The 12,577-nt window shown below is 36.6% G+C and overlaps 1 protein-coding gene across 1 annotated transcript in view; it reads right to left on the bottom strand.

Annotated features, from left to right (window-relative positions):
* Positions 1 to 12,577, bottom strand: part of TRIP4 (thyroid hormone receptor interactor 4) — a 64,033-nt gene that overhangs the window by 16,689 nt on the left and 34,767 nt on the right. Inside the window, exons 9-11 of the mRNA XM_081103117.1 lie at positions 8,036 to 8,223; positions 4,261 to 4,385; positions 2,377 to 2,468 (exon numbers count right to left, since the gene is read on the bottom strand). Of these exons, the coding sequence (XP_080959243.1) occupies positions 2,377 to 2,468; positions 4,261 to 4,385; positions 8,036 to 8,223 (405 nt within the window). The remainder of the gene's footprint in view (positions 1 to 2,376; positions 2,469 to 4,260; positions 4,386 to 8,035; positions 8,224 to 12,577) is intronic.

Raw genomic sequence — 12,577 nt, forward strand, 5'->3', positions numbered from 1 at the left:
GAGAGAAAACCAAATATATTCAGACTAGCAGTTCCAAAACGTACATACCACAATATACCAGTTCTGAATATGCAAATAGGGAGTTTTGGGGGATATTGGGGGGAAGAAGAGGCAGAGATATGGTCAAAAAGTTTTGTGAACAATGAAAGTTATATCCACCAGATATATCAGAGAGTTACATCAGAATCATAATACACACTAGCATATTAAGGGCTCTGAGAAGTTTTTCAGTAAATTAATTTATTTAATCCAAATACATTTTCCAAATGTATGTGTTCATGGAAACCTCACAATCTCCCTACCCTCATTATTTTTCAGAGAACACCTATACCATGGAATAGTTTGGGAAATGCTAATGTAGGGTTATAATACATAAACTCTCAACTCATTCTTGCAGAAATGAGAATAAGGTTGGTAAAACAGACGAGGCAATCACATTTCGTATATCATAGAACCCTAGCTCAAAGAGAGACAGACAGGTAGGCAGGCTACCAAGGGTGCTTGAGACATTTTCCAAAAGCAGCCAAATACCAAAGCTACAACTTTAAAAGCTGTAAGATCCTTATCTGATAAACAATCATCAGATAGGGCTAATACCAATTCTGAATACATTCATGTGCTACCTTCAAACATAGAATAGAAACAATAGGGAAAAGCCACAGAAAAGCTGACCATAGGAAAAATAAGCATGGGATTCCTGTGTTTAATGAAGCTTAGAGGCTTCTGGCATTTTGAAATATTCTAATGTCATACATTAGGGAAATTCATAACGAGAGTTGCCATGACCTCCAGCTAGAAACATATGGAAGGATTCCTCCACATCTATAAGCTACCTTCAGCTTTCTCAGGATAAAAGACAGAATAGGAGGAATATTATGCTACCCTGAAAGACAAGAACCTGGAGAAACCAAAACGATGTTTTGTTAATTAGATTTCTAATTCCATAGACTAGGATTATAGTTTCCCAACCTTTTCTACATAAATTGTGGCAAAAAGAAGACTGGCTACAAATCATTTGATCTTGTATCAGGTGGTGGTTTGCTTGATTGGCAAATGAGAAAGTAAAGGAAGATCCCTTGCCAAAACCACCACCCACACTGCCAGAGGCTGCTGGTTATTTTTTTTAGAATGCAAATAACCTAAGAAGAAAAGTTATACTGCGCTGTGAATGACTGTGAGAATCTCTAAAATTGTAAAGCGTACACCAATATAAGAAATTCTTACATTATTTCTAAACTGAAAAAAAAAAAAAGGCTAGAGTAAAATAATGACACTGAAAAAATGGGTAAAGGGCCCATTAGAGGGATAGGACAGGCACAAGTGTGTGGAAAATGAAGAGCCTCCACGTCTGTGGTTTTGTGTAGATCTAGATCAGTGCTAAGAGCAGAAAAAAAGGCTAGGAGTAAAAAGTCATGCCAAATTAGATACATTGTATTCATATACATAAAGTAATCAGAGAAGGGCTGAGGAGGCAATCCACAAGAAAATGAAAGACAGAAAACTAGAGAGATTAATAACTATTGGCTAAAATATGTGAGGAAAGGATAGAGAAGGTGATATAGGAATAGTGTTTTTTAAAATTGCAGAGTGTAATAACACTAGTGAAAGGCAAATAAGTCTGGAAAGCAAAGAATTTACTCAGAAAAACTGAAGAACACTTTCTTTAGCACAGTGGTAGAAGCCCTACTGCTTAAATTAACTATTAAAGTACAGGTAACCCACACTGGTAGGTAAAACTCTTCATGCTTCAAGGATGATCCTTCTGATTTTGAATTTCTCTAGTCTGAGTCTAAACACAAGGCTCTAAATTTCAGGTTTTCCTTTAGCTCCCTCTGCTGTTCAAAAATGTACTTTAGTTATGTCAGTTCTATCTTAAATCATCAAAATAAATAAAAATACACACATATATACACATGCACACCAAACTTGGCACAGTCCAGGCAATCAGAGTTCAAACATTTGCTTATTATGAATTCTCTGGCCCAGAACAAATGTTCCAGAATAAGTAACAACAAATTCAATCATTCCCACCACCTAATTGAAATTCAAGGGATAATGGAAGTTTTATTCACCAAAAGCAGCGAACTTTTACTAAGGGATGAGGATCCTATATGTGTTAGCTGGATTGTGGCAAAAGCTTTTTATGCAGAAATGTATATGTGCCTATTCTCCATATACCAGAAATCAAAGGATCACTATACCATACTTTTTCTGTTTCTACCCTGGTCTTTTCTCTCCCCAGTATCTCCTAATTAAAAGTTTCTCTTCATATGTTTAAATCCAATTGCTAGCACCTTACTATCTTCAGGATATCCTGTGCTGAAAGATCTATGGTGGCGAAGCAAGCATCTGTCCAAGAGAAGTATTCTTACTCACCTGATCCTTAAATTGATTCTGGGACAAGCAGTCAATTAAGTCCACACAGCCCAGAAGACAACCTGATGGATAGTCATTGGGAAATTCCACATCTGAATCAAGAATAAAGAATGATTAAATTTCCTTTTTGTGACCCTAGAACTCACAAATCTGTTTTCAATTCTGAACAAATAACTTTCTCTATTATCTATATGTAGACATAAGGAAAACAATGAGGTTTTTATTTGGTTCAACTGTTGATATTTTAGCAAAAAAATTTGAGTGGCTGGTTTAGTCCACTCTCCACATCTAAGCTATAGGAAAATTACTCGCACACCATTGAAGTTCAAAGACCCCACAATTTCACTTCAAACAAATCAATTCCACTACAATCAACTGGATCAGACTGGTGTTTAGTGATGATGGGTTTTGGAAACAAGCTACAGGTGTCAAGAGAAAACCCATAAATATTTTTTTTAAAAATTAAGAATGTCAGAACACACAAATTTAAAACAAGCCTGTTATATAAGTCAAAACAGAAAAACATTTTTATAGAAACATGTACTTTTTATTTCTTTTATATATACATATATATGTATATATTTTATTGATTTCAGAGAGGAAGGGAGAGGGAGAGACAGAAACATCCATGATGAGAGAAAATCATTTTGATCGGCTGTCTCCTCCCCCACTGGGGATCGAGCCTACAACTCGGGCATGTACCCTTGACTGAAATCTAACCCGGGACCCTTCAGTCCTCAGGCCAATGCTCTATCCACTGAGCTTGGATTTTTAAAAACTTCTATAGGTGTTGCCCTGGTCAGTGTGGCTCAGTTGGTTGGGTGTTGTCTGTGCACTGAAAAGATTGCCAGTTCGATTCTTGGTCAGGGCACATGCCCTGGTTGCAGGCTCAATCCCTAGTGGGAATGTGTAGGAGGCAACCGATCAATATTGCTCTCACATCAATATTTCTCTCTCTCCCCCTCTCCCTTTCTCTCTCTAAAAATCAATAAAAAGTCTTTAAAAACAAATAAAGAAAAAATCTTTTATAGGTGTGTCTGTAATTATCCTCTCATTCTATCTTAAAAAGAACTGTATGATCTGAATAAAAGGAAGGAAAACAAGGGTGAGAAGTGTATTTTAAGATCCAAATTTAGTGTGCTGAGGGTGATTGCCAAAATACACTGCTTAAGTCAACCAACCTTGATCTGTCCAAATCCAATAGCAGATGTCTATTTGGGTCACTCCGGATAAAAATTTTTATTTGTGGTTCTTCCCAATCTAAAGATCCCATAGTTTACAGCAGTCATATATATTTACTATGATTTACTATCATAGTAAATAAATAAATATATACATATACATATATAGATATATAGATATATATATACAAAATTTTCTCACATAAAACTAAGACTGCCCTGGCCAGTGTGGCTCAGTTGGACTGTCAACACATACACCGAAAGGTTTCGGGTTTGATTCCTGGTCAGGGCAAATACTTAGGTTTCAGGTTAGATCCCCTGTCAGGGTGTGTATAGGAGGCAACCAATTAATGTTTCTCTCTCACATTGATATTTCCTTTCTCTCTTTCCCTTCCTCTCTCTCTGGAATAAGTGAAAACATATCCTCAGGTGAAGATTAAAAACAAACAAAACAAAGTAAGACTAATTGTTTAATTTCTGGTATTGGGAACTAAAATTTTTATTTGCACTATTTGGCAAATTAATGCTTTCGACAGCTATCTATGACTTGCCACTAAACAAGCAAATACACAAAGTTTAAAGTCACTTTCATACTTTCAGCCAAAAAAAAAAAAAAATAGGAAGAAGTAAAAAGGAAGAAGAAGTGAAAGTCAATGACTTCTCTCAATAAAGTAAGACTAAAAGGAGAATATATGGTGGTTACCTTTCCCACGAAGAAATCGATATGTAGTCTGGAGTTCTGAGACTTCTTGAGGGGAGGGTCTTTTGGCTGTGGCTGCTATCCAAAGCCGTCCTCTGTGAGGAGTGTACCAGCTTCTGCCCTCCACCCTTAAACAAGTATAAATTTAGCAGGAAGAATCTAAATTCTAGTGTCCTGGAGGGTCTCATAATATACAACAAATTATCCAGTTGAACAAAGAGATCTGTAGATGATACCTCAGCAAGAGAAGTATTTTTTGTGAAAAACAATTCTCCCACAATACTCTCCACATGAGTATGAACTGTGTTCCTTTTCCCCAGTTATTCCTATTATCAGAACAAGAACAATTCATCTCTCTCAGCTTCTATTTTTTAAAAATATGATCTCTATAACTCAGACTGGGGGCTTTCATTAGCCTTGGGACTTTTATAATCCAAATCTTCTATTTTCAAGGTATCCAAGTTGTCCCATAAAAATGGAAATCTTTGCCTTTCTTTGAGTCAAAGGCTAACCTTTTCCCTGAAAGATTTGCTAATTGTTCTCTAACTTGACAGAAAAATTCTCACCCACATATAATTCCTCAAGAATAGTTACTTTTATAATTATTATTTAATATGATTTAAATAAATAAAAATGTTTATAATCTTTACTCTTTAAATTGCCACCAAATTCATTTATATTTTCCAAGTATTTTATAAAAGGTTATGTTCTTTGCAGGTAATTAAATAAGCTGTTCATTAGTTTGAAAGAATCTTTAAATGGAGTAACAGAATGCATTCCAGAAAATTTCATTACTCCAAGGATTACAAAAATATGTTTCTCTTTTAATTCACACCAATAAAATAAAGTACCTAGATGATATACCCCTATGATGCTATTCTTAGAATAGGGAACAGAGATGTTCTCATATCCTTAGTTTTCCAATGTAGATGAATTGGAAGACTGCTGGGCACAAAATAGGTACTCAGTAAATGAGGAATGAATCAATATTTCTTCCCTCTATACCAAATAACCTTAAGGGCTGCTGGGGAAATGACCTCACAAGTATAGCAAAACCGCCCACGTTATTTCTGTGGGATTAGTGATTGTGGGTTGGATGCTGCTCATCCTGTTCTTTGCAGTGAGAAAATCTGAATAAATAGATCCAAAATAGGATGAGAGAAATGTAAACATTCTGATTCCCTCAGCAGAGAACAAGCTGTCTAGTTTTCTACTTTAAAAAGGGAAGGCACCTAATTGCAGAGAACGAATGAGGAAACAGACACCTGCAGGCCTGGCTGCCCTGGAGCAGTAGCAGAGTGCTACACACCTGCTCTAACAGCACTACACACCTGGACTATGACACAGATAGACAAAGCAGGATAGCCTCATCTTCAAGAGGAGGGGGGAAACGGTAATGCACCTTAATGAAGGAGAAAAGTCACAGTTCATCATGAAAACACCAAAGCACTAATGATTGTTCCTAAATATTGATAACAAATTTTCTTTCAGGAAAGTAGAAAAATTACTCTTACACAGTGAGAGTGGAAAAAGCACTTTGACACCTGACCTCTAGTACCATTCCTGCCACTAGTAACTAACTTTGGAATTCAAAGCAAGCTGCTTTACCTTTGCCTGCCTAAGTGCCCTCATTTGTCCAAGATTGTAATAATACTGGCCCAATCTATTTAATAAAGCTACCTCTTAAAAATTGGTAAAATGTTATTTAAATACAAAGTATTATCCCGTTATGAGTTAGGACACTGCCAGGCATATGAAATTCTAACTGATAAAATAAGAAGGAAGAGATATCTGTACTCCCATATTCGCTGCAGAACTAGTCACAATAGCCAAGACATGGATTGATGAATGAATGGATAAAGAAGATGTGACGGGGGTAACGTGGGGATAAGGACACATATGTAATATCTTAATTAAAAAAAAAAAGATGTGATATATATATTTATATATATATAATGATCTATTAGTCACAGCTATAAAAATAAATTAGATCCTGCCCTGACCGGTTTGGCTCAGTGGATGGAGCGTCGACCTGCGGACTGAAGGGTCCCGGGTTCAATCCAGTCAAGGGCATGTACCTTGGTTGCAGGCACATCCCCAGTAGGGGGTGTGCAGGAGACAGCTGATCAATGTTTCTCTCTCATTGATGTTTCTAACTCTCTATCCCTCGCCCTTCCTCTCTGTAAAAAATCAATAAAATATATATTTTTTAAAATGATAAATAAAAATAAAGAAGATCCTGACATTTGCAACAACATGGATAGACATTGAAGGCATTTTGCTAAGAGAAATAAAATAAGTTAGACAGAGAAAGACAAATATTGTATGATCTCACTTATATACAGAATGTGAAAAAAACCAAACTCATAGACACAGAAAACAGATTGGTGGTTGCCAGAAGGAAATGGGAAAAGTAGTTAAAAGTTAAAAACTTCAAGTTATAAGAAACTTCTGGGGATATAATGTACAAAATGGTGACTATAGTTAACAATATTTTATTATATATATTTGAAAGCTGCTAAGAGAATAGATCTTAAAAGTTGCCATCACAAAAACAAAAAGTGTGTAACTGTGGTGATGATGTTAACTAAACTAATTGCAACAATCATTTTGCAATATATATACGTATATCAAATCATTATGTTGTATACCTTAAGCAAATACAATGTTGTATGTCAATTTTATCTTTTTGTAATGTTTTTATTGATTTTTTTTTTTTTTTTTTTTTTTTAGAAAGAGAGGAAGGAAGAGGAAGAGAGAGAGAGAAACATTGATGAGAAAGCATCATTGATCAGCTGTTTCCTGCGCGTCCCTACTGGGGATCAAGCCTGCAACCCGAGAATGTGCCCTGACTGGGAATCAACCAACTGAGTCATACTGGCCAGGGCAAATGTCAATTTTATCTTAATAAAACTGGATAAAAAAGGAAAAATAAATGTTGTAATGAAAAGTGAAAGAAGAAAAACATAAACATAAATACATATTATGGCCTCACTATATAATTTGCATAGGAAAAAGAACATAAACACTCCAAAATGCTAACAGTAGCTGTTTCTAGGTGATGGAATTATAGGTGATCTTTTTTTTCTAGCTACTTTTCTGTATTTTCCAATTTTCTATGTACATTTATAAAAGGAAAAAAACCGAACTATTTTTAAAAATTGAATTGAGAAGAAACATATAAAACCATGGAATTATAAGCTATTACTATCACCACTAACAGGTACAACAACTCTATTATACTTCTTCTATTCCTTACTACTTCTTCCACTTTTTGTAGTAAAGGAATTTGTGGTAAAATAGTTTCTCAATATGGTTACTCAGATAGATAGATTAGCTGGATGATAGATAGTCAGATGAATGAAAGAAAAACAAAACCAAATAAGCTAATGTCTTAAAAAATTAATAAATATTAAAAACCTTTAATTTCAAATAGGATCAAACCATTAAAAAGTTGAGTGCCTTATTACAAAGGCAGCACCAAGAGAAGTTTTATAAATAGACTTCCTACAAAGATAAAAAAAACTGGTATTCTATTGTTTGTTATGACTAAAATCCTTAGCCATTTTAACCTGTTTTTTAAAGCTATTCAGTAAAAAAAATAAAAATAAAAACTATTATCAAGTCAGTAAAATGAATATATTGCTTCAAGTTTTATGTACCAACGAATATTACAAATCATCACTAGATTGGGGAAAATAAATTCTAATCCATAACTCTAAATCAACTTAATGTCACTGTAAAATCTCTCACTGTCAAGATTCATTTCTGTTCTTACCTTTTAATCCCCCTGACAAGCAGAGAAGCCCAGGGCTGATGCATAGAGAGGCACCAGCCACCATCAAAGCCTTCCTGAAATTCTTCGTCCTGGATTCGCAACTGGTGCCGATATGAGTTGAACTCTGGTTCTGATCCTGCTGAATGGAAAGCCTTCTTCTGTGTGGCTGCACCTGTCTGGTCTATCCACTACACGGGGGAAAAAACAACATATAGTTCTGAAAAGGAAAGAACCCGGAGTAGATCTAAAAACTGAGATGAATGCTAATAATGAAATCATAGTGGGAACATATTCTTAGAAAAATTTATCCCATCTTTGAAACAAGGACAAAAGAGCTAGAGAAGGTACAAATTCAGTAGAAGCCCAGGTATGATAACAAGGTTCCATCTTAGAGGATAATTAGAATGTTGAAATCGCCACACAAAGCTTCCTAATTCCAGCAACAGTACAACTATCACACCAAATAACTGGTCTGTAATTATTTCCATTTTATACTTATTAATAATCTATATAGGATACATTATGTTTCCCAACATAAATATATCAGCCCAATGAAGATTTAACGTTTTGATCTGTACATTCTTCATGTGCTGGTACCATGATAAAGCCAAACAGATCTTGTCAGGGGCAGTCATTCTGATGACTGGATGCAAAAAGTATTATTCTCTTACCTTGCATTAAAGAACTGGCCCCTAAAGGAGAGGATGGGGCACTACAGAAATGAGGCATCCATCATGTAAAGAGAATAGAAATTATAGGGTACAGGTAATTACAGGAGCCTGAAGAGTCCTGACAGTAGTTCAGTCAGAGACAAAGGTCAGTGTTTCTTCCATCCAGAGCAAGAAGACTGAGTGCTCCAAAATTTAAGGGGGAAAAAAGAGGCTTTATTAGGATGGTGAGGTTAGGTTAGTTGTTTTAATTTTTTTACTTTTTACTTAGTAATTTATAGATGGGGAAAAATGCTAGTGTGGTAGTCTAGAAACTCTAAGCAATCATTTAACCTCTAAAGGTGTCACTTTACTGTAAAATAATGGGGTTGGACTAAATAAATCCCTAAGAATCTTTCTGCAATAAAATTTTATAAGTCCAATCAACTTGTATATTTAAAAAAAATCACAGAAACATTCAAGTACTTAACTATATGAAAAGGCATAAAGCAGCAACATATAAAATATTAAAAAGATCATGGTTCTTGCATTCAAGGAAGTTACAATCCTAATAGAAGACAGACACATAAATAACTATGCAAAATATAAGGCAGAGAGATGCAAATCAAAACAACAATGCAGTACCATCTCACACCTGTCAGAATGGCTATCATCAACAAATCAACAAATGACAAGTGCTGGCAAGGATGCGGCGAAAAAAGGAACCCTCGTGCATTGCTGGTGGGAATGCAGACTAGTGCAGTCACTGTAGAGAACAGTATGGAGTTCCGCAAAAAACTAAAAATGGCCCTGGCCGGTTTGGCTCAGTGGATAGAATGTCAGCCTGCGGACTCAAGGGTCCCAGGTTCGATTCCGGTCAAGGGCATGTACCTTGGTTGCAGGCACATCCCCAGGAGGGAGTGGGCAGGAGGCGGCTGATTGATGTTTCTAACTCTCTATCCCTCTCCCTTCTTCTCTGTAAAAAATCAATAAAATATATTTTTTAAAAACCATAACTAAAAATGGAACTCCCATTTGACCCAGTGATCCCACTGCTAGGAATATATCCCAAGAAACTAGAAACACCAATCAGAAAGGATATATGCACCTCTATGTTCATAGCGCAATTATAATAGCTAAGATTTGGAAACAGCCTAAGTGCTCATCAGCAGATGAGTGGATTAAAAACCTGTGGTACATCTACACAATGGAATACTACGCTGCTGTACAAAAGAAGGAATTCTTACCATTTGCAAGAGCATGGATGGAACTGGAGAGCATTATGCTAAGCAAAATAAGCCAGTCAGATAAATATCATATGATCTCACTCATTTATGGAATATAATAAACAACATAAACTGATGAACAAAAACAGATCCAGAGACAGAGAAGCATCAATCAGACTGTCAAACCTCAGAGGGAAGGTAGGGGAGGGCGGGGTAAGGGGATGAGATCAACCAAAAGACTTGTATGCATGCATATAAGGCTAACCAATGGACACAGACACCAGGGGGGACACAGACACTGAGTGGGAGGTGGGGGGGAGGGGCAATGGGTATTACATATGTAATACCGTAATCAATAAAGAAGAAAAAAAGAATGCACACAGAACTTGAAAAAAAACCCCACCTATATAACATATAAGGCAGAATTGAGTAAATACTACACAGGGATATAAACTCTTCAGTAGGAACATAGAGGAAGAACTGATCCATTACAGGGGAAATAAGTAATTTCATAATTATGTTAATATTTGAACAATTCTGAGACCCACATTCTGTTCTTCTCTATTACAGTTCTTGTTTATATTACTTGTTTCTCTATTCTCTCAGTCGTTTTGCTAAATTAATCTCTTCTTACCTTTTAATATTACTATTGAGCCCTGTTAAGTGGTCTCATCTACCTTTTTAGCCTTTAAGAAACTGTCTACTGCCCTCCTAGTGCTACAACACTAATTTAAGCCCTCAGAATCTCCCCACTGAGTTACTACAATAATCTTTTCAGGTATTTCCCTGCTTCTAGTCTTACTCCTCCCTCCAATCCATTCTCTACATAGGCATGGATGTTAAATCAATCTTCAGCTAAAATCCTTCAAGGCCTCTTCTTTGTCTACTTTAGGATAAAACCAAACTCCTTAGCATGAGACATAAAGGCTTTCATAATAAGATGCTGCCTACTGTACTGGCTTAAGTAGTATCCCCTCCAAATTTACATCCACCAGAACCTTACTTGGAAATAGAATCTCTGTAGATGTAAATGAGTTAAGGTCATACTGGATTAGGGTGGACCCGAAATCTAATGACTGGTGGGTGTCCTTATAAAAGGGGAGAACACATAAAAACAAAGACACACAGGAGGCAAGCTCTTCCTCCAGGGAGCATACCCTCAACTTCTCTCTGCCCCTCCTCATCTCCTTCCCCCAACAGGTAATTTCCTAAACTCTAAGGGACCCCACCCCAACCAAGTAGCAATGGGCAGTGGCAGTTCGTCCAGGGCTAACTCCCTGGCCCTGTCCCCAAGGCCCCTTTTTCTCTGACTTCCTAGTAAGCCAAAGCAGACCAGACTAGGCTCATTTCCCCAGCCCTTTCTTGTTTCACTGTCCCCGGCTTTAATATATATTTTTTTAAAAGATACACAGGAAAGAAGGCCATATGCAGACAGATGCAGAGACTAGAATGACAAGCTACAAATCAAGGGCTGCCTTACAGGAACCAGAAGCTGAAAGAGGTAAGAAAGCATTCTCCAGGAGAGCCTTTAGAGCAGTGGTTCTCAACCTTCTGGCCCTTTAAATACAGTTCCTCATGTTGTGACCCAACCATAAAATTATTTTCGTTGCTACTTCATAACTGTAATGTTGCTACTGTTATGAATCGTAATGTAAATATTTGATATGAAGGATGGTCTTAGGTGACCCCTGTGAAAGGGTCGTTCGACCGCCAAAGGGGTCACGACCTACAGGTTGAGAGCCGCTGCTTTAGAGGGAGTACGGCACTGCTAACATCTTAATTTCAATGTTGAGAACTGAGAGAATAGATTTCTGTTGTCTTAAGCCAAGCAGTTGTGTTACTTTGTCATGGCTGCCTTAGGAAACTAATACACCTACTAGTCCATTTTAACTTCAAGCAATACTTAATTACTTGTGGTTCTCCAAAGCTCTCAAACTGTTGAGCCTCTGTACATGTTGTATCTTCTACCTGGAATTCCCTTCCCAGATCTGTCTGCTTGAAAATTCCTATTCATCCCTTACATCTCCTCTTAAACACTATTTCTTTTGTGACTCCTTGAGTGGGCTTATGAACTCTCTCCTAAAGTCCTATTGTACCTATGACATGTGTCTATCATAGCAATTACCTTAATTAAAGGTAATTATTTGTATTTAAACACATCTTCCCACTAAATTTGAAGTCCTTAAGGATTGGAGTTAGGCCTTTATCTTTTAATTTCCCAGCACCTAGCAAAAACACCTAGCACATATACAGTGCTGATGAACAAATATTTCCAGTGAAGCTGTCTGCAGCACTGCTTTGAATGCAACTCTCTGTTTAAGAACCTTCTATGGCTCACATTAATTTACAAAATACAAATGTGAAAACTTCCTAGCTAAACATTTAAGCTCTGGTTTTACCTACCTAACCCTAGTCTATTTCTCACGATAATGCTTTTTATGAGTACTATCTAGGTTGCTTAAATTCAGTATTCCATATATATCTCCCATGCTATTGTGTACCCATGCCTTACTCCGACAGTTCATTCTGCCTGGAATGCTTTTTTCCCATCATCCCCAAACATCCATTTTCTTGGATATTTACTTGTAATGAATGGCAGCTTCCCTATAAAAAGCCTCTTTTAATCCCCTCAACTGGAAGTAGTCTTTCCCTCCTCTGGATTTCCACTG

This window comes from Myotis nattereri (assembly GCF_964212035.1).
Source record: "Myotis nattereri genome assembly, chromosome: 1".
Lineage (NCBI taxonomy): Eukaryota > Metazoa > Chordata > Mammalia > Chiroptera > Vespertilionidae > Myotis > Myotis nattereri.